Source organism: Malaclemys terrapin, chromosome 1 (assembly GCF_027887155.1).
Source record: "Malaclemys terrapin pileata isolate rMalTer1 chromosome 1, rMalTer1.hap1, whole genome shotgun sequence".
NCBI lineage: Eukaryota > Metazoa > Chordata > Testudines > Emydidae > Malaclemys > Malaclemys terrapin.
The window spans coordinates 53216399-53242076 of NC_071505.1; the positions used below are offsets into that span (position 1 = coordinate 53216399).

At 42.6% G+C, this 25678-nt stretch overlaps 1 protein-coding gene across 9 annotated transcripts in view; it reads left to right on the forward strand.

Annotated features, from left to right (window-relative positions):
* NRCAM (neuronal cell adhesion molecule) overlaps positions 1 to 25678 on the forward strand; it is a 299477-nt gene that overhangs the window by 241392 nt on the left and 32407 nt on the right. For 5 of the 9 annotated variants that reach the window (XM_054024350.1, XM_054024372.1, XM_054024382.1 and 2 more), the window contains 3 exons: positions 10147 to 10351; positions 10617 to 10739; positions 14526 to 14702. In XM_054024350.1, coding sequence (XP_053880325.1) covers positions 10147 to 10351; positions 10617 to 10739; positions 14526 to 14702 — 505 coding nt within the window. Of the gene's footprint in view, positions 1 to 10146; positions 10352 to 10616; positions 10740 to 14525; positions 14712 to 15907; positions 15944 to 25678 lie in introns of all 9 variants that reach the window. The other 4 variants (XM_054024342.1, XM_054024363.1, XM_054024401.1 and 1 more) reach the window with 2 other exon arrangements.

The window sequence follows — 25678 nt, forward strand, 5'->3', positions numbered from 1 at the left end:
GGGCTGCGCACTCCGGTGGATCAAAGCAAGTTCAATATAACGTGGTTTCACCTATAACGTGGTAAGATTTTTTGGCTCCCGAGGACAGCGTTATATCGAGGTAGAGGTGTATAACATATTCTCTTTGAACTTCGCATTCCCCTACCAAATCACCTTTTCTTCACCGATCAGAGCTCTGGCACCTTGTATTGCAGAGCCAGCACTGGGATTGTATTGCAGAGCCAGCACAGTTTCCAGATGAATAGACCACCTATTTGATCTGTTCTTAGTAAGGTTGTTTTGCATCACCTGGTAGAATGTCCTCCAAGTTCATTTCAGTCAGAGATAATTTTCAGCCTGACTGCTGACATTCCCATACTAAAGTGCTTTCAGAAAAGTTTGTGACTTCAAAATTTCTGAAAATTAACATGTCATGACTCAGCCCTGGTTTAGCTTTGATTCTACTACTACCAGCAGGAGTTCAAGCTAAACTGGTCAGGAGGGTGAAAATTACCAGCATTTTTCAACACTGAACCTGTGTGAAAGGCTCATGTGAACCAAAATATTAGTGTATCCTTGTTTGGGGTTTTTTTCTTCTTTTTACTCTAAATATTTTTATTTCATATCTTCCTCATAGCAGATTTTATAACACTTGTAACTCTCCTTCTCTTGACCAATCTTTTTAGGTCACATTTGCCACATATTCTACATGCCATTGGCTCTCATTTCTTTCCTTTTCTGTTACCTAATAAACTTTGGATTTGTAAAAATGCTGCCAAGCTGTTCAGAACAGATGAAAAATCCAAACTGATTACAACCTCGCCATAGGCTAAACACTGATTGATTTACTCATTCTGATCATAATACTTTTGTAGGAGTACTACAGAACGGAAGAAGTTTCAAGGTGTTTCAAGAAATGCTGTTGCATGAATCTGGTCAACCAGGGTTCAGTTTGTTGTTTTCCTACCTCAAATTCTGCCAACTACGTCTGTTCAAAACTGAAGGGCATAACGTTATCCTTTCTATTGAAAACCAATAGAACCAATCTCTTTCCTTCAGAAGGAAGTCTCTTGCTCTTTTTATATTCTTAAGTCTTCCCACAGTACCTTTTGCTGGAATAACAATATTATTACCTGCAAAGTAATAAAAACAAGTAATCCTGTTATTACTATAATTGAAATCATTTACAGTTGATGTAATTGAAACTAAGATCAAGCTTAGCTTGATAAACTTAAAATCCTGATAGCAATATATATAACCCGATCCCTGACAGGATAGCATGACACTAGCACCTTTAAGTTGACCCCCTAAGTAATCTAAAACTAAAACAAATTAGAAGTCACAATGACAAGAATAAGATTCTTAACCAAAGGCACCTGGTATTGCATAACAGATTTCTTTGTCTAAATGGGCTTTCCAGGACTAACAAAGTCCATCATTTCATATTTTTAATGGGTAAAATCCTGGCTCCATTAAATTCAATGGGAATCTTGCCATTGACGTCACTGGAGCTAGGATTTTACCCCATAGACCTTATTCTAGTAATTTTAGTGTGGGATCACACTCACAGCCTAACAGTGGCCCTGCAAAATAAATGTTGATATATTTGAGGGTGATGTTCCTAGGAGTAACACAAAATTTTAAGGGGGTAAATTTTAACACTCTCTGGAGATTGTTTTAAGGAGACTGAAAGGTAAAGTAAAAGGTGCCAAGGAGAATCTCAGTAATTATGCCAGGGAAGCTCACCTTCATTCTGGGAAAGTCTGAAGCCTCTTATCAAGAGAAGAGTGACACAGCACTAAAACAACTATACTCTGAGGGGGATTAAATCATCACATTTATTAAGTCTGAAAGAACACCATTAGGTTAACTGAAATTTTTTGAGTAGTACTTAGCAGACACTAAAGAGTGTGCGTTGCTAGAGACACCCCCCATACAGTGAAAATCTTGACCTTTTGCTGAGTAAATGAATAGAGGTGAATTTCCAGCTCTGTCAATCCAGTTCCTATCATGAGCACCCAGGAAAAACATGACAAGAATAAGAAAGGAGAAGCGCTTGAAGGAATTGGGGCTGAGGTATTCAAAACTGGGTTCATATTCACCAGAAAAGGACAGGGTAAGAGACTGAATTTGCTCAGCACCTCACCAGGTCAGTTTCAAGAGAGCACAATAGTTATTTGCCATGTGTAACATTCTAAAATTTTGAAGGTGGATGTCAGAAATGCCCTCCCCAGCAGTCAGCTGTGAAAGAAGGGGGGAGGGATAGCTCAGTGGTTTGAGCATTGGCCTGCTAACCCAGGGTTATGAGTTCAATCCTTGAGGGGGCCACTTAGGAGTTTGGGGCAAAAATCAGTACTTGGTCCTACTAGTGAAGGCAGGGGGCTGGATTCGATGATCTTTCAGGGTCCCAGTTCTAGGAGATAGGTATATCTCCATATTAAACTTCAAAAACAGACTCCAACGAGAGACTGCTGAGCTGGAATTGATATGCAAACTAGATACAATCAATTCAGGGTTGAATAAGGACTGGGAATGGCTGAGCCATTACAAACATTGAATCTATCTCCCCTTGTAAGTATTCTCACACTTCTTATCAAACTGTCTGTACTGGGCTAGCTTGATTATCACTTCAAAAGTTTTTTTCTCTTACTTAATTGGCCTCTCAGAGTTGGTAAGACAACTCCCACCTGTTCATGCTCTCTGTATGTGTGTATATATATCTCCTCAATATATGTTCCACTCTATATGCATCCGAAGAAGTGGGCTGTAGCCCACGAAAGCTTATGCTCTAATAAATTTGTTAGTCTCTAAGGTGCCACAAGTACTCCTGTTCTTTTTATGAGGAAAAAGTCCTTGTTTGACCATCTCTTAGATGGTATTAAAGATTATAATAACTGTCCTTTTGGGAATAAAAGAAGTTTTGGGGAAAAAGGAGCTGAGCTGGAGCTTTTGTTATTGCTGCTATTGTTAAAGTCCAATTCTGTTTCATAGAAGCAACCCAAGACAAACACACAGTGATGGGGCAAGGCCAGATGGCTATAGAAAAGTAGTGGGAGATAGATATATTAGCCCCAGGTTAAACAAATCCCTGGTACCAGGATAAGTAAATGGCAGCTGCTCCAGGTCAATTAAGACACCTGGGGCCAATTAAGAGCATTCCAGAAGGCAGGGAAGACAGCTAGGTTGATTGGGACACCTGAAGCCAATCAGGGGCTGGCTGAAACTAGTTAAAAGCCTCCCAGTTAGTCAGGTGGGCATGCATGTCAGGAGCTGTAGGAGGAAGTTGTGCTGTTAGAGAGACTGAGCAGTACATACCATATCAGGCACAAGGAAGGCCATGAGGTGAGGGTGAAGTGGAACTTGAGGAAGTGGGGACTGCTGTGGGGAAGTAGCCCAGGGAATTGAACATGTCCTGTTCCTAAAAGGTCAGCTACCATAACTGATACTATTAGGTCCCTGGGCTGAGACTGGGAGACAACAGAGACTGTGCAAGGGAGGACAGCTTCTCCTCACTTCCCTCACTGGCTTATGATGAAAATGGCTCAGTAGACTATGACCCTTGTCTCTAGAGAGAGAAGGGTTAAGTGGAGGGTCACAGTGAACCTCTGAGGCTAGCGAAATCCATCAGGAAACGCAGGACCCACGGAGACAAGGACAACACACAATAGGGAAGAGAAAAGAACAGCAAAGATAGAATATGCAGCTTATGTCTCTCGTGTTGACTCTCATTTGCATCCTCTTTGCTGGAGAACACAGGCACAATATGTGGTGTAACCAGCCACTCTGAGACCTGACAAACTTGTATCAGCATTGGGCTGTTTAGGCATTGCTTTTAGCTGTCTTTCTGGTCACAAGCTTACAGCAGTGTTGCAAAATATAGTCTTTGCTGGCTAAGAGACTCCCGTTAGACAAAAAGCAATAGGAGAAGGATAGGAAAGAGAAGAAATAAGGTAGGGAAGTAAAAGGACAAACAAGGGACGAAGTAACAGTCTCACATCCCAGGTGGGTTCAGGATTCAGCCAAAACCAGTGGAGGTGGTGATGTCATCTGGGTCTCTCTCTCCAGCCTGGGCTGGTCAGAACATCTTTCAGGATCAGGATGACAAAGGCCCAAAAGTGTAACAGTAGATCCCAGGTCTCCCAGGATCTGTAGGAGTGGCAGCCATGATGGTGAAGCTTACTCCTTTCCTTTTTTCATTCAGTAATTGTTGCATTTGCTTTGATTTTTCTCCCCTAAGTCTTTTTAAGGACACCAAAAGAGAGTGATGAGCAGACTAGCCTGTCCCCTCATTATTTTGTCCAGCAATTAAAGGTAGTTTCTGACATACCAATTTTGGTTATTTTTCAAGTAAATGCAGACGTATTCCAACTACGAGTGTGCGCGCCCCGTGTCTACTGGCCACCAATGTCTTACTGATACCATAGCCCCCTTGGGCTCAGTGGGAAGCTCCTTTGTCCAAGTCAAAACCAAGATTGCCTACTCGTGTGACTTTGGGGCTGCAGATCAGCCACAAGTCCAGATGCCTATGGTTCCCTTTCCTGTGGAGCCACCAGAGTTTCCCCATCTGGAGATGCTACCTCAGGAGCGACACATCTGTGGCTCAGCCAACAGCCTCGTCCTTGTCCCCAGACAATGCGGTGCTGCCTGGTTCATCCTCTGCTTCCCTCCTGGAGGGCTTCAAGGCATACCAGTACCTTTTACGCCGTGTGGCTGCATTCCTTGGTATTCAAGCAGAGTTTCTCCAGGAGAATACCCATAAACTCATGGACATTTTCCAGCCCTCTGTCCCTGGAAGGGTGGCCCTTCCAATTAACAAGGCGGTCTTCGAGCCTGCGAGAGCTTTTTGGGGTACACTGACCTCAGTACTGCCAGTGGCCAAGCGTTTGGAGAAGTGCTGTTTTATGCCTGTTCAGGGATGCATGTGGTTCTGTTCCCATCTGGCCTAGAACTCCCTGGTGGTCATGGCGATGAATGACAGCCCAGCAGGGCAGATTCAAGTCCACTCCCAAGAACAGAGACTCTAAGCGCCTGGACCTTTTGGGAAGAAAGATATAGATCTCTTCTTCACTATAGATGAGGATCACAAACAAGCAAGCTTTGCTGGCTGAATATTACTTTCTTAATTAGTCAGCTATGGCCAAATTTGAGGAGCATTTGTCTTTGAGGGCTGCTTGGTGGCCAAAACATCTCTGCAATCCACCCTTGATGTTGCAGACATTTCAGCCAGGGGCAATAACTATGAAGAGGGCTTCCTGGCTCCAAAACTTGGGGATCGCTCTGGATATCCAGTAAGCGATTGAGGTCTTGCCTTTTGATGGCTGAACCTTGTTTTCAGACAAGACTGATGAAACCCTGCATTCCTTTAAGGATTGGAGGACTACTTTAAGGTATTTGGGGGTGTATGTGCCACCCTCACAGAGACTCCACTGAGGGACACATCATCAACAGCTGTACAGGCTGCAGCACCCGTTTGTGCAGCCCTTCCCCCTCGAAACAGCAAGATTACACCAGGAAGAGGGACAAGTCTTATAAGAGGAAGCACTCGGTCTTGAGTGCCCACCTTTGGTGTATGCTAAGTAGACATTTTGACTTGTTGGACCAGAGCACTGTTCCAGTTGTTCTTCCTCCCTTGTCATCCCCCCATTCCTTTGAGGACATGCTGGCCCATTTTTACAATGCCTGGGTCTTGATTACCTCTGACAGCGGGGTCCTAGACACTGTCAGATCTGGCTGTGCCATCCAGTTCTTCTCCAAGCCCACTCGCCCCCCGCTTCCCCATCCTTCTTCGGGGACCCCCTCTCATGAGACACTGCTCTTTGAGCAGGTCAGCTCTCTGCTAGCATTGGGAGTGGTGGAGGAGGTATCCTCCCTGCTTTGTCTCAGAACAATTGGTTCACTGCTCTGGACCTTCAAGATGCTTACTTTCATGTGACCATTCTGCCGAATCACAAGAAGTTTCTTCACTTCATGGTAGAAGACTGACAGTTTCAGTACACAGTGCTTCCATTTGGCCTCTCTTCTCCACCCCCCCCCCCAAGTCTTAACAAAATGCATGGCCATAGTCATGGAAGAAAATCCATATCTTCCCCTACCTCAATGACTGGCTGCTGAAGGATGGCTCCAGAAGGGAGGTTCTTGCCCATATTGATACCATGCTATATCTACTCAACCTCTTTGGACTCATTTAAAACACTGTGAAGTCAGCCTTGGCTCCCGCTCAGCAAACAGAGTTCATTGGGCCCTGCTAGATTCCACGAGGTTAAGGACATTTCTGCTGACCAGCCACTTCCAGGCAATTCGACAGATGTGTCTTGATCTGCAATCACAACCGTTTACAACAGTCGGCATGTGTCTGAGCATGTTGGGCCAGGTGGTACAACTCACCAGGTTGTGTGTTTGCCCTCGTCAGATGTGGCTCAGGATGCTTTACTGCCCTGCCCTGCATTCTCTGGACAGGTTGGTTCACCTTCCTCCATCATTCCTGGAGTCCCTGTGCTGGTGGGAGTCCCCATGCCATGTGTGCAAGGCATCCCCTTCACTTAGCCCTCTCCGACCAAGTCACCGGCTACCAACGCATCCCTTCTGGGTTGGGGGAGCATCTGGACTTGTTGAGGGTGCAGCCTCTGGTTGGGACAGGAGGTCTTGCTCCACATCAATGTGCTGGAGCTTTGGGCCATCCACAATATATGTCGTGCCTTCTGGGACCATATCAGATGTTCAGTGGTTCACATACTCACCGATGATACCACCACAACTTACTGTGTGAACAAACAAGGGGGAGCTCGCTCCAGATCACTCTGCCTGGAGGTGATCAACCTGTGCCAGTTCTACATTGAAGAAGAAATCACCCCAATAGATGTCTACTTACCAGGGATCCAGAACCACCTTGCATATCATCTCAGCAGGTTTTTCTCCCCGAGCTACAAATGGTCCCTGAAGGCGGAGGCCCTTTGGATGGTTTTCACAATGTGGGGCATCGCCACGATCAACCTCTTTGCAGTGAGGGAAAACAGGAAGTGTCACCTATTCGCTCTTGAAGGGGCTCAGCCTGGGCTCCCTCTCTGATGCTTTGCACTACAGCTGGCAGTCAACGCTGCTGTACTCATTCCCCAGGTCATTGCCAAGCTCAAGGTGGATCGAGGCAGGCTCATCCTGATCGCCCCATCATGGCTGAGACAGTGCTGATTTTGGGACCTCCTCACTCTGTCAGTTCAGCATCCCATGCCATTTCCTTTCTTTCCCAACCTCCTCACACAGGACTGCAGCTGCACCTTGCATCCAGCGATCAGCCTCTTGCACCTTATGGTGTAGCTGCTGCATGACTGAACAAGGAGGAAAAATGTTGCTCGGAGGTTGTCTAACAGGTCCTACTTAACAGTGTAAGCCTTCCACTAGAATAGTTTACTTTGTGAAGTGGAAGAGGTTTTCCATGTGGTCTTTGGCCCGTGGAGCCATCCAGCAGAGACTTCCATCCAGGACATATTGGAGTACCTGCTACACCGTCAGGAATCTGGTTTAGCACTCAGTTCTCTAAGAGTGCACTTGGCAGCAATATTGGCATTTCATCCACCTCTCCAAGGAAAATTGATTTTCTCCAATGCCATGGTGATGAGATTTCTGAAAGGACTTCTCCACCTGCATCATCCAGTACTAAAGCCAGTTGTGGGACCTGAACACAGTTTTAGCAGCTCTACTGGGGCCTCCATTCAAGCCCCTTGCTTCCTAGCCACTGCCTTTCCTGTCTCAGAAAACAGCATTCTTGATGGCCATTACCTCTGCCAGGAGGGTGGGTGAGTTACTGGCCCTAATGGCAGGGTCTCCTTACATGCAATTCTCCAAGGATAAGGTTATGCTCTGTCCACATCCCAAGTTTGTGTGCCAGGTGGTCTCTCAGTTTCAATTGAACCAGGCGGTATATTTGCCTGTATTTTTCCCCAAGCTGCATTCCTCCCCTGAGGAGCAATGCCTCCATACGTGAGATGTTAGATGCTGTCTAGCCTTTTATCTGACCAGGACCGAACAATTTTGTGCTTTGCCTGGCCTGTTTTGTATCCTATGTGGACTGCATGAAGGGACAAGCAATCTCTTTGCAGACCATCTCTAGATGGGTAATGTCTTGTATCAAGACTGCATATGAGATAGCATCAGCTACACCTCCTCAACAGATATGGGCATGTTCGACGAGAGCACAGGCAATGTCAGTAGCATTACTCAATGACATTTCCATATTGGACATTTGTAGGGTGGCTTCAGGGGCGTCCATACATACACTTACGGATCATTACGCGATCACTGCTTCTTCCAGAGCAGACACTAATGTCAGAAGAGCGGTCCTGTGATCCTTACTCAGATAGACTCAGAGCCCCACCTCCAGGTGGGGGTACTGCTCACTGGTCACCTAGTTGAAATACACGTCTACATCTACTCGAAGAATAATAATTGGTTACTTACTGTAATTGGGTTCTTTGAGATGGGATGCAGATGTATATTCCACAACCCACCCTCCGTCCCCTGTGCTTCAGAGTCTTCCCTGGATGTTCAGTGTGAAGGAACTGAGAGCGATTGAGGCAGTGCTGCCTTATATAGGGGAGGGACTGCGGATGCAAGGCGTGAGCACCGCCCCTTTACGGTTACTGGTAGGCAAAAGTCTCCAGCTCTGGCACATGGGGTGCGCACACCTATTTGGAATACACATCTCCATCACATCTCAAAGAACCACAATTACAGACCCAGTAAGTAGTCATTTTTCATTGATTTCTGGTCCCACACGTCTCTTGTTTATCGGACATGATCTTAACAAAGTCTTGAATAATATCAACAAGCCTTTTTGTTAAGGCTAATTCAGTCTTTCTTTCTCCTTTTTGCACCCGTTCCCATCAACATTTATTGTCATATGTGATTGGAACCATTTGTAAACTTTTGTCAGTGTTCCCACAGTTGGTTCACAATAAGGGTATATTTGTCGGGTGATTTATTACAACTGGGGGCTACCTTCTGCCACATCTGCTGCCTTTCCATTGGCTGGACATGGGGGAATGGACTCACTGGTTAATTGTTATACTTAGTACAATATTAGTGCTGTTATTTAGGAAGCTGCAGTCTGACTAATTGCCCAGTTTGTGATCAGGAAGGAATTTTTTCCCATTGGACCAAATTGGTAAGAGGGTCTGGTCTGGTGGGTTTCTTTGCCTTCCTTGCAACATCATGGAGGCTATAGCATTAAGACTTTAAAAGGCTTAACATTAGGAAAGTAAGACTGCTTAGCTTGCCTTATGGCTGGTTTCCAATTTGGATAAGGATAAAAGGGACCAGATCCCAGGGGTAAATGAGACCTGGGATTGTGGTGGTGGACCTTTCGCCGATTGGAAAAAGGGGAGACCTGAAGTCCTTCCTTGGGAGCCTCTTACCCCTCCATGTTGGGGAGGTGGAGAGGTTTCAAAAATGAGCTGAGTCCTAGGGATGAGCCTAGTTATTAGTTCTGTGGTGGGAGTTCTGAACACCACAATGTTAAATGCTTGGTATGAGTGCACGGGAGGCAGGGCACATAATGCCCCTCATCACTGTTAAATAAAATGGCTGTCTGCTTAAAATTCATCCCAAGTGTCTGTTCATTCTCTTTCATGTATCTATCCCTTATTAAAGAGGGTTAAGCATTCAGAAGCAAGAGAACATGAATTGATGTGAAGAAAGAACAGCCTCTACAAGAGCTCAGGGGGAAAGTTCCTTTTAAAAAAATTTTTTATGTAAAATGAACTGCAAAAGAAGCTTCATTGGTTATCCTCAGCCTGTCTCAGACTGAGACCCAGATCCTGCAGTGAGCTGAAGGCAGGCAGACTCCTGCACCTGTGTGGATTTCGTTGCAGGACTGGATTGTAGGTCTCCTTTGATGATTTGCCTATCACTCCAGACTAGGACAATCCCTTGTCCTTCACACACAAACATGTCTGCAAGATTCTGAAAGTCACAGTCCTGATCCTTGGTCTGCTTCTGGGACAGTGCAACTATGCACTGCCCCTTACATGGAGCTTGCTGAAAAGCCACTCTCTAGTCCTAAGTAACCACCTTTTAAAATGTAGTTAGGTATTCATGAAAAGAACCATAGCTACCAGTTTGCAAAACTGGAACACCAAAATACTCACTACAGATTTTTTTTTTTTTAATGCATAGATTTACTACTGGAAAGTACAGAGTTTATCTAAAAGAAGGCGGCGGCATGTGGAGAAAAAGATTCTGACATTCAGTGGAAACAAGACACATGGAATGTTGCCAGGACTGGAGCCTTATAGTTCTTACAAGCTGAATGTTAGAGTTGTTAATGGTAAAGGGGAAGGACCAGCAAGCCCTGACAAATTATTTAAGACTCCTGAAGGAGGTATGAAATGAGGAAATTAAGGTATAAAACTAAGCTTAGTAAGTTCAAAAATAGCATGTTGTAAGATTGTTCTTAAATTTTAAACTTTCTTGGATAGTTGAAAGAAATAAAATTGAGGGCTTATATTAGGCACGATATTAAACATTATGTTTGTATGTACAAAAGTGAAAGCAAATGTAAGGGTGATACAGAAGTTATGCCATAGTATTTTATAAGACATTCTAGTGCCATATACTTAGCATTTACCATATATTCTTCTTACAAGTTCCTAGCGCACCTTCCTTTTTGAAGATTACTAATCCAACACTGGACTCTCTCACTTTGGAATGGGGTCCACCTACTCACCCAAATGGTGTTTTGATAGCGTATACACTAAAGTTTCAACCAAGTAAGTAAATAATGGTAAAATCAAAAACCTGTCTCACACCACCTGCCTGCTGAATACTAATTTATATCCTTAATTCAGTAGTTTTTTCACAATTTACAACAACTATGCGGTATACCTTCTATAAATTAAAAATAAATCATACCGAATCTTATATTTGTTAAAATATGGTAAAGGTTGATCTACATTGACAATGGTTGCAATTGGAAGAGTTCATCCTCTGGGCTACAACTGTGGGATTTTTTATTTTTTATTTATTTGTACTTCTCTACAGTGAATTGATCCATGCTTCATCCCAAAATGCAAGTAAAAGATGATGTGTAATTGTCAGCTAAACAATAAACAAGTCATGGAATACCCTCTCAATCTAGACTGGAAAGCCACTAACCTGTCCTCCTTCAGATCCCCACTTCTACCATGATGTCTACAGTAAATAGCCAACTGATAATGGTTAGGCAGGTAGCTGGTGTTATCAAGATTTTGGTTTTATTTACATCTTAGAACTAAACCCCTCAAAACTCCAAAAACTTTTGAATGAATCAAATCCAACTAATTGTCCTCCCTCCTGCATTCCTTCCATTTATTTGTCTCATCTACTTCAAATGTTTCTATCTTAAATTAGATGTTAAGTTCTTTGTGGCAGGAACCATTTCTTTATATGTACAATATGTCCTTGACCCTGACTTGGGCTCCTGGAAGCAATGTAATTCTTAGAAATGATAGCGGAAATACAGTATTGTTACTCTAATAAATACAGTTGAGCTCTCTGCTATGATCATGATAAATATCTGACATGTAGCATATATCATACACTTGGATCCTTTTATAAAACTTACTAACTGATTTTACATCGAATATATAGTAATCACTTCATCCACCACTGGAGATCAGAGAGCTCTGTGATAAAATGTAACAACAATGGTTCAACAGAACACAGTATCATTACACAACACTTCTGGGATAGAAAGTACTCTCCCCAGTGGACATGTGTGGGGAATGTAGGTAGGCAGAATATAATTTTGCAAAAATTGTCAGATTTATCATGACTACAAATGGTCTGGAATTGTTTCAGATATTTTCTGAAAGACTGAGTCCCTAAGAGTCATCTTGTTTGTCTTTCAAGTACAGTTGAAAAGTAACGACCACTTTTACCATGTGCGTACAAACCAGATGGGACAGCATGGCCGGCATCTGTGACTTGAGGCGGAGTGCCGGGAGAGCATGCCCGCAATGATCTGACTGTGGCACTGGCTACTGCGGAGAGGCAAGGGAGCCTTGGCCCTGAGAGGGAAGAGCGGGAGCTGGGTGCCCTCCTCAGGCAAAGCAGCCCGCGGTGCCTTTGCATAAAAATATAGTTCTATGAGTGGCCACCTCTGCTTGGCAAGAGATAAATAGGAGAGTAGAGGGAGAAACCTATACAGCAGGGGCAGCACCCATGACCCCACCCTACCCTGGGGCAGGAGGCAGATCCCAGGAGAGGGGCACCTTGATGATGATCCAGTGCTCCCCTGAGCAAGCAGGGGGCATGGTTAGGAGCCAGGGGTGGGAAAGGCTGACCTATTCAAACTGGTGGCAGGAGCAACGAGCTCCTCAGTGAGGGCCTGCAGGTTGTGACTGGCCAGGACTTCTGGTGCAGGGCAGGCTGTTCTGGGCAAGCCAAGTGATTTCAGGCTCTGATTAAGGGGGAACTGGAAGGGGCTGAGGCCAGGGCTGGTGCTTCCACTGGGTGACCCTAGGCAGTTGCCTAGGGCAGCAAGATTTGGGGGGCAGCATTTTGCCGCCCTCGGCGGAAATTCGGCGGCGGGGGGTCCTTCTGCTCCGGGTCTTCGGTGGAAATTCGGCGGCGGGTCCTTCACTCGCTCTGGGACCCGCCGCCAAAGTGCCCCGAAGACGCGGAGCAGAAGGACCCCCACCACCGAATGCTCAGAGGAGGAGCGCTGCCGCTTAGGGCGGCAAAAACCATGGCGCCGCTCCTGGCTGAGGCAGTGCCGCTGGGAGGCAGTGGTGTCCTGCCCCCCTCATGAACTGTCAATGGAGGGAGACTGGGGGCTCCCACGGCTGGGATTGTGCCACGGATCACCCCACATGGCTGCATGAGGCGCCGGCAGCAAGAGAGGATGGTCAGTTCTACCGTTGGAGCTGTGAGACTATGATGGAGGGGCCCTGACCTCCCTACTTTCCAAGCATGGAGATCAGAAGGAGGGCCTGGCGAGAGGTGGTGGGGGTTACAGCAACTGGCGTAAGTTCTTCTTGTGCCCGCGCTTGGTCTGCAGGGCAGCCCACGTGGCCATCTCAAACACCTTGTGCACCCCATCCTTCCTACTGGCTGAGTACTCCAGGTGGCCGAAGGTGTATTTAATTCATTATCAATGTGAAGGGAAGACTTCCACCTGCTGCATCACAAACACTCCTTCATGTAGAGCTGGAGTTTTCTTTGCTGGTATCTCCTAGAACAACTGCCTACGCCTAATCTTGCATAGCTGGTGTAATATGAAAAGATGTCTGTATTGAGGGGCTCTAGCTGCAGGTTCATCTGAGTGGTTTTTTTATTGTTTAGTTGATAATTGCACATACATACCTTTTTATTATATTTTGAAAGGAAGCATGGATCATTTTGCCAAAAAATAAAAAACCTGTTGGACCATATATAATATGCACATATGTGCATATATTTACAGTTTATGAATGTTCAAGTCAACACTGTGAATATAAAAAAAACCTAGTGGCAACATGATGCTTGTCCTATTTGGAATGTTTTATTCACTGCATATGGGGTTCATTTGACTGTGGAGTGTGTGTGTGTGTGTGTGTGTGTGTGTGTGTGTGATTAGAAATGTGTGTTGTATGACAGCACAGTACTGTACAGTAATGACAGTAATGAGGACCTTTAATCACGTAATCATCTACTGATATCAGAAAGTATCTTAATTTTAATTCATCTCCAAGATGGCTTCTCACTCAGCCCTGCCCTTGGGATGCACTTGTCTCCGGCTATGCACCTAGAACCATTTGGAGCCATAAGTGCCTCCCACATAAAAAACTCCCAGCTGCCTCAATTTCTGTTCAACTGCTGCAATAGCTTGGCACCAGTTAGCAATCATTTGACTATTTTTGTCCCAACATTTAGTGTGTTTTATTCTTAGGTAGGTAGTTTAGCACATTCATTAGGTTTTAGCAGCTTTTTAGGATAAATTTTTCAAAAGCACATAAGTCCCATTTTCAAAAATGACACAGGTGTCCCAGTTTCATAAGTGACTTTCAAAGTGACTTACACTCCTAAGTGCCTGAACGTCAGATTATTCAAAGGCATTTAGGTACCTAACCTATGTAGACACTTTTGAAAATCCCACTAGAGAACTATCTTCATCCTTAGGCCCTTAAATACCTTTGAAAATCTGTCAAAAAGTCATTTTTCAAAATGGGGCTTAGGCTCCTAAGTCACTTAGGTGCTTTTGGAAATGTTGCCCTTAGTCTTTTTACTGGTAAAAATATCTCCCTGTCTCCCTGACATTCTCAGGAGTGAGTAAACTGCACCTTATGCCCCCTACACAGCCACACAAGCCTAGCCTCTATCCAGCATGTAGCTGATTTATCAAGTCAGATAGCAGAAGTTACAGTATTTATCATTTCTGGAATCAGAAAATGAACAGCACTGTAGAGAAATTTGAAAAGAAAGGCAGTACCTGGTATAAAATGTTTTAATTAACACAACTGTAATATAGATTGTGTTCCTAATTAGATATTCAAAGATAAACCATCTAACTCTTTATGCTTTTCTCACAATGACAGTTAACAGCACTCATGAATTAGGCCCCTTGGTAGAGATCAGAATTCCTGCAAACGAGACCAGCTTGATATTAAGTAATTTAAATTACAGCACACGATACAAGTTTTACTTTTATGCACAAACATCAGTTGGAGCTGGAAGTCAAATAACTGAGGAAGCAGTAACAATTATGGATGAAGGTAAGATGGGTATGTATAAAGAAAGTCCATTCAAGTTTAAAGAATCCTACCTGTTTTATTAAAAATGTTAGTACTTTTTCCTTGTTGAAGCACTCTTTATTAAAAATTATCTAGCGAATACCTAGTTTAGTGTGCACTAATATAAACTATTTAGAACAGATTTTAAAGAAAAGATGTGCAAACATTTTCTACCACAACTGATGCTTAAAAAAATTGGTGTAAAAAGCCACCTCCGTATATCACTTTCTTTAAAAGACCTAAGCTACTTGCTTTTCAGGGCTAGGCCATGCCTTTCAAAGTTTTATCCAACTTTACATACTCTTAAGTGCCTTTCCCAGTCATCTATACTATATCTATATTATTCTGCTTCCATGACTGCTTCTGGTCACAGGTACAATGTTCTGGTTATTATCCTTCGTCCAGTGATAAAGTCATGAAATGCTGCCTGCTACGGTTTGGGTAGTAGAAAATCTATAAAGTCTAAAACGATACAAATCTCTAAATCACAATAACTTATACATAGTCTAAATGTTTTCTCATGGGCCTAGTAGGAACATGGGTGTACTGTAAATGTAGTACCACAGCTAGGACCAAGACCAGTCCAGGATATGGTCACCAGTTGAAAAGTCTGGGACAGCCACATGTTAATTTAGGACTAAGAGTATTGCTTTACAAGCTTACGTTGTTTTAGGCATTTTAGATTTAGGATCTGGGACAAAGTTCTTCTGTTGGGAGTGCTATCCTTTAAAATATTATGGAAATTCAATTTAAATAATTAAAATCACTGTGGAAATTTTGTGATGCGGCCTTTGATAATTTTGCACACCTCTAATATTAAATTCTGTTTTATTGCAAGCTTTAGATTTACTTGTTTCATACTTGGTAAGCTTATTGTTTGTTGGAACTGGTTGGTATGAAACCCAGTAGATCTAATAGGTGTATTCTTGTTATATCATAAAATGTAACTTTTTTAAAAAAGTGAATGTTAACAAGCATGAACAGTAGAGATTAATAAATGCATGTATATTAACTTTAGAATAATCAATCAATGTTCAACATAAGTATGTATTTAATTTCTTACTCCCTTGATCTAATATATTTCACTTAGAGCATGCTTTTATGACAATTTATATTTATATATATATGTTCCCTCTGGTGTTGTATCTAATTATATAGTGTCCTATTTTTATTTTCCCCCATTAAAGCTGGTATTCTCCCTCCTGCTGTAGGTGCAGGCAAAGGTAAAATAAAACTCTGCATGATTTTGTAAGTGTGTGGATTTTTGCAGTGTTATAAATGGGGTAATTTCTGCTGGTAAGGAGAGAAAACACTGGCCTATATTTTGTTGTATTAACTTTTACTTGATATTGGGGGAGCTGTTTATTTAATAGGCTGCTTTGCTGATAAAGATGCGCCCTACATATTTTTCTACAAAGTTCCAGAGGAATTTGTTAGCTTTACTTCAGCAAACTCTAATTCTTTCTCTGCATTATGAAGTTGTATAGCACTCTCCTGTACATTCAGGGTCTAGGCGCAGTACTACCCTCTTGCCAGCATGGGGTAAACAGGCATTCTTTCACACAAGCTCATCTATCTTATACAGGTTAGCCTTTATAGGTACGTCTGTACAGCCCACAGCAGTCAGTCTCTGAGCCCAGATCGACAGACTCAGGCTTGTGGGGCTCATGCTACAGTGCTAAAAAAAGCTGTGTTTTCATTTGTGGAGGGCTGGAACCAAGCCCCAACCCTCTGCCTAAGCTTCAGAGCCTGAACTCCAGCCCAAGCACCTACACAGCTATTTTTACGCAAGCCTGAGTCTCTCAGCCTGGGCTCTGGGACTCAGTGCTGCTTGCTGTGTAGATGTATCCAACAACTGATATTGAAAGGACTCTGCCGAGCATAGGTGCACAAACTAGGGGTGCCGGGGATGCTCTTGCACCCCCTGTTTTGAAGTTATGAAGTTCCATCAGATACAGGGTTTACAGTTTGGTTCAATGGCTTTCAGCATCTCCACTATAAAAATTGTTCCAGCACCTATGCTGCCAAGTATATGTTATCTGGGAAGAGGAACATCCTTTACTCCTGGGGGAATTCTGCACCACTGTGCATGCGCAGCATTTATGCCCCCTACCGATTTTTTTGCTTCCCCGCAGAAAAATGACTTTCTGACTGGGAAGCAAAGGGAAATCACAAGAGTTGTCATGTGACTCTCCCCAGCAGTATGTTCTGGGTGCCCAGAGAAGCCGGCGGAGAGAGAAATCACTGTGTGGCAGGAGGCGGGACTGGGGAAGACCCAGCTGATGGCCCCTACCCTGTGCCAGGCTCAGCTGCTGGTTCCGGCTGGGCTTGGGAGGACGGGACTTCTTCTTCCCCAGCACAGCACCCCCAGATTTCTCCCCTGGTAGCAGGAAGCTCTGCAAACTCCCCCACCCTACCCCACTTCCTGCATGCAACACTCCTCAGCTGCAGGGGGAGGGATCCTGGTACAGGGAGCTGCTTCCCAAGCTGCCCAACCCCTGTGCATCCAGACCCCCTCATACCCAGACCCTCCTGCCGAGCCTCCCCACCCCCACACTCAGAACCCCCCCCCCTCCATGAGCCCCACCTCCCCTGCACCTAGACTACTCCGATGAGTCACCCACACCTAGATCCTCACCCTACCAAGCCCCAAGCAACTGCACCTGGATCCCCCACTCCCTCAGAATCTAGACCTCCCCCACTGAGCCCCCAACACCCAGACCCCTTTGCTGAGCTCTATCCCCCCCAACACCAAGACCCAACCACAATCACCTGGACACCTCTGCAGAGTCCGATTACAGTTGCACCCAGAGCCCCCCAACAATCCCCTGTGCATCCAGATCCCCCCTGCACCCAAATCCACTACTGATCTGCCCACACCTAGATTGCCCCACACAGGACCCTTTCAACCCACACCTGCATTCCCCCCACTAAAGCCCTCCACACTTGGATCCTGCCTTGCTGAGCCTGCCAGCCCACATAGAGGGACAGTGCCCTGGGGTGTTTCTGGAACAGGCCTGGTCCTTGCGCTGTGTCAGGCTTGGGTGCAGCCTCACCGTTGAGTCCACGTCTTGGGGGGGGAGGGAAGGGAGAGGAGCTCCATAGTGATCTCCCACCTCTATGGAGCCAGTGGCCTGTGCTCCCCAATGCCATGTTGGAGCCTCCACATTTATTTGACAAATAAAATTGGCAGAATTTTAAAATATTACGCACAGAATTTTTATTTTTTGGCGCAGAATGCCCTCAGGAGTAACCCTTGTTCTGAACCATGGTCACTGTTATCCATTTGGTCAACTTTCCTTCACTTACAAATTAAATATGGATAGGAGTTAGATTACTGACAGCACCTTAGGTGAATTTCTCTTCTGCTATATGTCTCTTCACAGAAAGAGGGCATAGAGGAGGTATCAGGTTGAACATATAGGCAACAATTTTCTTTGTCTCCTTTTTCTTCTCTTTCTCAGTCTCACAAATCTTATGACTGAGCACTCAGGGCTATTTCCTTCAATAGTTGATCTACTGCTTGAGGCACATGTTCATCTTTGGCTTTAGATTCAGCGCTATTTATTCCTTTGTGAGGTAGCTGGTCCCTTTGTCAGACACAGAATTGCCTTTGTGCAGAGTTCTTGAAGATAATACCTTCCTATTCTATGCATTTTCACACGTATAGTTCTTGTAATAGCTTTGGAAAAGGGAAGCAGTTGAGACAGTAGATAAGAGCAGAGCCCATTATGTGCATTTTCAATATGCAGCTCTAAACATTTTAATGTAGTTATGAGTTGTAAAGATGTCTATGCATTTGAGTGATTTAACTATACAGTTTACTGTGAAGACATAATTAATCCTGATGAAACATCCCTGTTTCCTAAGGAAAAGTAAGTAGATTATCAGAATCATAAATAAATACCTATGTGTGCGGTATCCTATCAAACATTTTTATACATTTGACAATATAAAAACATTGTCCAGTGGAAAATATATCTAAAGCAGTCAGATATGTTTAATGATATCAGTCAGTGAAGAATGTACTTCAATTCTAATCCAGTATCAGGTGACTCAGACAAATTTAATTTAAAGTGTTTATACTTTGAAATCGGATTTATAAAAATGGTATCTTCTTACAACAGATGTGTTTCTGTTGTGTATACAGCTTACTTTAACAGCAGTTTCTTTTTAGTGCTTTTTTACTCCATTTATCACTGAAAGGTCAACACAGCTGGGATCAAGGAAATTGGATTCTTGTTCTTCTTGGTCATCATAAACTAAGTCCCAATGAGTTCCAACCGAACAAACCCACAGAAGAAAAATAAGATTCCACATGTATAACTGAGGGTCTAATTTCAACCTTACATAAAAAAAAGTCTCTAGTTCTTATGATTTCAAAGAAAACTTTGAAAACATGAATCAAATGTAACAGAAGCCAAGACATCCAAGTAAGTTCTCAGACAACCTGAAATGACAGCTGTGAAATGTGAGCTTCCTCTTTCATCTCAATGGGAGGTAACTCAGATAGTAATAATGATAATTGATATGTCAACATGGTTTCCACAGCTGAGACAGCAACACTTGTTTTTTTCCTCCCATCAAGGAGGAGCTAACCCCAAGAAGTCCAGCAATGCATTGAACCCCACTGATGGAGAGCCAAGCCCCAAAAGCCCAGTAGAGCATGTGATCCAGTTTTCAGCATCTGCACAGTCTTTTGAAAACACCATCTCATTTTCTCATCTCAAGTGGGTGGAGCTTATTTGCCGAGCAGAGCTTGGAAGAGTACAACTATTCTTTGTTTTTCCTACTTGACCCCCTGAAGACAAGCACATGTGTGGTGCAAGTCAATGAGATAAGTCCCATGATGCCATATTCACAGAGTAGAACCACACCTTAAAATACAGGATCAAGCAAAGCTATAATAAACTATGGATCTTTATTATTCCTCACAATTTTTACCATAGTCTCAAAATAAATCTTCTACCTTCTGAGCCAATACTTCTCTTACTGTCTCTCCAAGTGGAAGTGAACTCTGAAATGGACTGTATACTACTGTTTCTAATCTTTTAAACAACCATAGTATCCTTGTTTTCTCAGTTTCTCTTAGCTGTTGATTGCTAAACTTGAGATTCTTTAAATTACCTCTAGCTGGATTGGTCAGATCTGAATGGTAGTGCTTGTCAGGGGAAGATAACTGCTTCAGGCATCCCAGAATTTTTTAAATCAAAACGAAGAGAAGTAATTTCTCTGCAATTTTCACGTAATGTAAAATAGATATTTTAAATAGGAAAAAGAAAAAAGAAGGGTTGGGGGAAGAGATGGTTCTTCGCCCTACTGTGAGAAGTTAGAAAGACAGAATATTGCAGCAATTTAGAGAAAGTAAAAGGGAAAAAGAATTGTTCAGACTTAATACCCTGTACATATGAACCCCCATAAACAGATTCTCAGGGCTGGCTAGACTATTACATCAAGTAGGAAAATCCCTGGGGCCTTGGCAGAGCATAAAGAATTGAGCTCCCGTTTCCTTCAATATTTCCACTCTCAAGAATCCTTAAACAAAAATCAAACAAAACAAGGGAGATGCAGGAGATTCAACACCCCCTTTGTCATGCAAATCTGCCTTTCCCCAAACCTGCCCAGGTCACTAAAGAGGGAAACACAGTCTTCACTTAACTGGATAAATGACCCTGTCACATTCTGTTTACTTTCCAATTTAAACTTACATGATCTTTGTCTTTCCTAACCCTAAAAAACAACAAGAAGTCCAGTGGCACCTTAAAGACTAACAGATTTATTTGGGCATAAGCTTTTGTGGATAAAAAACCTCACTTCTTCAGATGCATGGAAGGTGCCACCAGACTCCTTATTGTTTTTGTGGATACAGACTGACACGGCTACCTCCTGATACTTTCCTAACCCTGTTCTGTTTGACCTTCTCCATCACTTCTGTTTACTCAGAATATGCAGCTCCTTATAAAGGTGATTTTTTTTAGCAACAGCTGGTTAAAATGCATGAATCTAAAAACTGCATATATAAAACACATTTACCACATCAAATATTGGCACTTAGAAGGTAGATAACTACATAAATGTGTATTGATGCTTCTTTTGCAATCCATCAACTGGCTGGACTTGAGGCTACTGAAATAAAAGAGAAGATTATTGACTAAGAAGCTGGATGCATATACATTATTGAAGCAACTGGAAATACATCATTGTAATGACTTGACTTCAGTCCCACCTAGCACCTTCTATCATCAGGTCTTATAAATAGGTCATTAAGGAAGGGAGAGAGAATGAGATTTGTGGAACCAGCAAGATAAATACCACCAGAGCATATGGGATGCACTCACAGAGAGGCACAATTATTTGCATAATCTTCAGCACCATTAGCGCTAAAATAACTAACACTTCTAATCAACCAAATACATTAGGATAGTATCTTATTCTCTGTATTAATCCCATATGATGATAATCATTAAAAATATTACTTTCGTTGTTGCAAAAAGATAAGGTGGGCACTGAGTTTGAAACTATCCCTTTTTAATTGTATCACTTGCATATACAATATGTAGCTGTTTGCTGTGGACTAAAAATCATTCTCAGCAACATTCCTGTCTCCTAGTTTCAGCTAGACTGTTGGTTATCTCAGTAGAAACATCAGCAAATTTGTGCTTGCAGGAGGAGATGAGACCACTTATTAAGGATGGTCCTGTTGTTAGGGCACTTGCTTCAGGAGACCCAAGTATGATTCCCTGCTTTCCCACAGGCTTCCTGCCTGACACTTGGCAAGACACTTAGTTTCTCTGTGCCTCAGTTCCCCCATTTGAAAAAAAAATGGGGCTAATGGTATCTGAGAGAGTTCTTATGAGGAGACAATACACTAAAAATTGTGCAGTGCTCAGGTACTAGGATAAGTATTTAAGATAGATTTCCTGCACACTCAGCCTTTTCTCCAATATGACTTGCTCTTGCTAGTTGTTTTCGCCTCAGACCCCAAATCAGGAGGTATTTAGTGTACAGAGAAGAGCACCAGTCCAGCCCAGAAAAAAAGCCATTCAAGAGCCCTTAGCTCACATGTGGAGTACAGTAGTGGAATTGCCTTTACAGGAGCTTGTGAAACCATAAAAGAATGACTGTTTTGTCAGACAGTTTGGCTTGTAAAATTAGTTATGCTTTAACTACTTTGTATTTCCTTCAGCTAAAACTCTGTATTCAGACGCTTACCATCTCCTGTCTTGATTATTGTAGCATCCTCCTTCTCTTTGGCTTCCCTAACACCATTGTAGTCTACCTCCTTTATTCCATATAAAATGCTGCAGCTAAGATCATGTTTCCTGCTCCCTCTTTCAGTCCCTTCAGGGGGCTCCCCCTCCTTTGCTATACCAAATGCAAGCTTCTTGTCCTTGCCTTCAAGGCTCTACATAACTCTGTCATAGTATCTTTTTGTATTACTCCCTGTCCACTGGTTCCATCAATGAGGCCAGATTTAATGCACCGTGTGTCCACTTTCTTATGAAATGTCTCCATGCTTTCCTCCATCCAGTCCCTACGTCTTGAACACCCATCAGGAGCTGGTCAACAAGGCCACTTCCTTCTCCTTACTCAAATCCCCCTTGAATACTCATAATAATTGGGAGAGTAGACTAGAGAAGATAGTAATGACTTCTTGGTAATAGCATACAATCATTGCTTCCTTGCCGTAACTTTTCATGGTTCAGAAATCAGACAAATTTCATATGAAACTAGTTAGATGTGTAACAGGAAGGTGACTTTCCTGCGGCACTCTACTAGTAGACTATCATCTCAGCAACTCACATAACATGAGAGTAGCTTAATACTTGCATCTCCTAATTCTAAAAAAGCAATGCACTCTTTAGTTTCATTGTGCAATAGCTGTCTTTTAACAAAAATTCATTTTTAAACAATTCTTTGTTTGCCCTGTCAATTCATGGCAGAATCTGCTACCTGATGTATTTTCTTGTTTTATATTCTTGAGGCTATTCCTCATCTACCTATAATTTTTCAATAGTGCTTCATAAAAGGCAGGTCTTATCAACAGGGCAATACACAGAAATAGTATGATGCAGTTGTATAGATATATTCAACATAATTTCACTGTACAGAAGTCTAGAGATGTATGTTTCCTTCTCAACCCACCACTTTCTTCATGGAGTAGTAGTGTACTATTGCAGGACTTAGGGATTTCAGGATCCATATAAAGTCATGTTTGATGGTGAGTTTGTCACATGATTGGATCATTACGGAGGGAATTTAATTAGCTATTCAGTCGAAATAAATAATGAAAAAAATATCCGCCTCAGTTTTAGAACTTTGTTGTATCTCATTCCTCATCTTACTGATTGTGTAGCTATGTGTAGCTTAGCTTAGTTATCTAGAGGAACAGTGTTAGTGAATGCCTGGAAGGTTATACATGGCTATACAGATTAATTAAAAACAGGGGTTGTCATTGATTTTAAAAAGAGATTATGATTAGTTAGGTCCTGGTCCTCTGATCCTACAATTAGATCCAGGCAGGAGAATGTTTGTACCCAAGAGAGTTCCATTGAAACTAGTGGGGCTCCAGACAGTGCTTTCCATTGCAGGATTGGAGCCATGGTCACTGATTGATGCCAGCTATATTTTAGCATCATATCACTGCTACAGAGTGGTTAACAGAGATTAATTTGTTGGAGGTAGCTGAACAATAATCAATCAGCCTGTGTAAACTGGTTCGCTTCATAGTAATCTAGTTTCTTCTTTGTGGAGCGAATGTACTATCAAATTACTGCTTGTACAGCACTATTGTATAGTTGCAGGGGCACAGAATTTAATGCACATTTACTCTTTCTTACTGAATAGGCATTTCTTCACAACAGTACTAAGCTTTTTTTTTTTTTTTAACCAGTTGGCACCGGTACAGTTTCAGAGCTCCTGCCAATTGATTTTTATGCATTCGTGATGAGTGCTGAGAAACCTCTGTTTTCAGAGCCAAAGGTTAATTGCCATTAGAGGTGTGCTGACCCAGAAAGCAAGAATTTGGATAGATTTATGACAGGCTCTGGGTGTTCAACCACACAGACTCCTGGCTTTCATCACCTCAGGCTGCAGAAATCGTATTGTATTATGTAACATGCAGTATCATACAGCATAAGAACATGGTGCATGAGACAGACTTTAAAAAACAAACAAATCTCCCCAATTTTTCTAAAACTTATGGAAAATATGTCAATTAATTAAAAAAGGACAGGTATAAAATTAATGATGCCGTGTAACTGAACTCTTTATTCAAAGTACTGTCTTCAGTGAGAAAAACCTAGAAAAGAAATCTGAACAATTAGTAAGTAAGGAAGACCCTATAAAAATAACCCTATAAAAATAACCAAGAATCAGATGAGAGGATATGTTGAGAATTTGAACATAAATCAGACAGTTGGGTTGATGTTGAACCTAAAGTACAAAGAGATTGAAGAACAGAGCCATTGTCTACAATTACATATACAAGGAGAATTTACCGATGCCAGAGGGACTTTAATCTAGCAGTTCTAGCAGTCTAATTAGATCAAAAGCTCTCAACTGAAGTTGGAGAAGTTCAAAAAGGGAGTAAGATGCAAATTTTTAACAAGGAATGTAATTAGCGATTGGAATAGTCTGCCAAGAGATATAGTAGATTCTTTATCATTTGGAGTCTTTAAATCAAGATTATAAATCTCTAAAAGACATGGTCTAGTTCAGCCACAAGTTATAAAACCTGATCAAGGGTTTATTGGGTGAAATTCTGTGGCCTGCATATGCAGGAAGTCAAAGTAGTTGACCATTATCAACACTTCTGGCCTTAAAACCTATGAAAAAACTTACTGTTCCTTTGACACTTATTTTTAAAAAATCATTGACAACTTTGGAGAGACCAGAATATTGCAGGGAAAACAAGAGGTACCAATTTACCCGCACCCCCCGCCAAAGAGTGCCATACTGACAATCAGGGCCGCCCAGTGGGGGAGGGAGGGTAAGTGGGGCAGTTTGCCCCGGGCCCCTTAGGGGCCCCCACGAGAATATAGTATTCTATGGTATTGCAACTTTTTTTATGGAAGGGGCCCTCAAAATTGCTTTGCCCCAGGCCCCCTGAATCCTCTGGGTGGCCCTGCTGACAATTGCCATCCTATAAGTCTTTTATCCCAGTATATGAATGAAACAAATACTAAGGACCAGATTGTGGCTGACCCCTGTTTGAGTGCGCAAATGAGTAAGGACCATTATGTCTCTTTCATTCTGCCTGCCAGGGCCAGGCATAATCCCAGTCGCTGCATTCTCCCAAGTTCAAAGACTGCTCAGTATTAGTTCACTATATGCTCATTATATGCTCTAGCTACCTCAAAGTGAGTATGGAGGAGTCAGGACTGCAGCTTAATGCCTTTACTTATATACATCATGATAGTATGTGATCATGTAATTAAAAATGGTTTTCCCCAGGCAACTATAAATCTGGCATTTGCTAACTTTTGAGTACTTGATTTTGAAATCTAAATTCCTTTTTTTAATGTAGATTTTTTGGGCCAGGGTTTGGTTTGGGATGTAATATATACAATATAGTTTGGCTGAGAGATGATTGGGGAAGGCATGATCAAAGTTGACCAAAACGTTAATGAGGAAACAAGAAGTATGGGAGGAAGGAGAGTAATGATGTGGTTTGATAGCGTGCTGAGGGATTTAACTAGAAATAGTTGGGTGAAATAAAGAAAATAAAACAGTAATATAAATATCAGAAAAAAATTCCTTTCATGGAAATGATTAGGCTGTGGAATAATCTTAAGAGAAAATGAGAGTAAACCCCTCACTAGACTGGATTTAACAGCTGTAAATGAATTGCAAGGAACTTTCCTGCATTGGGAAGTAGGGGGATTGGCTCATCTTTTATCACAAGAATCTTTCTATCTCTTCAATACTTTTATGATTAAAAGGATCTTGCCAAAAGA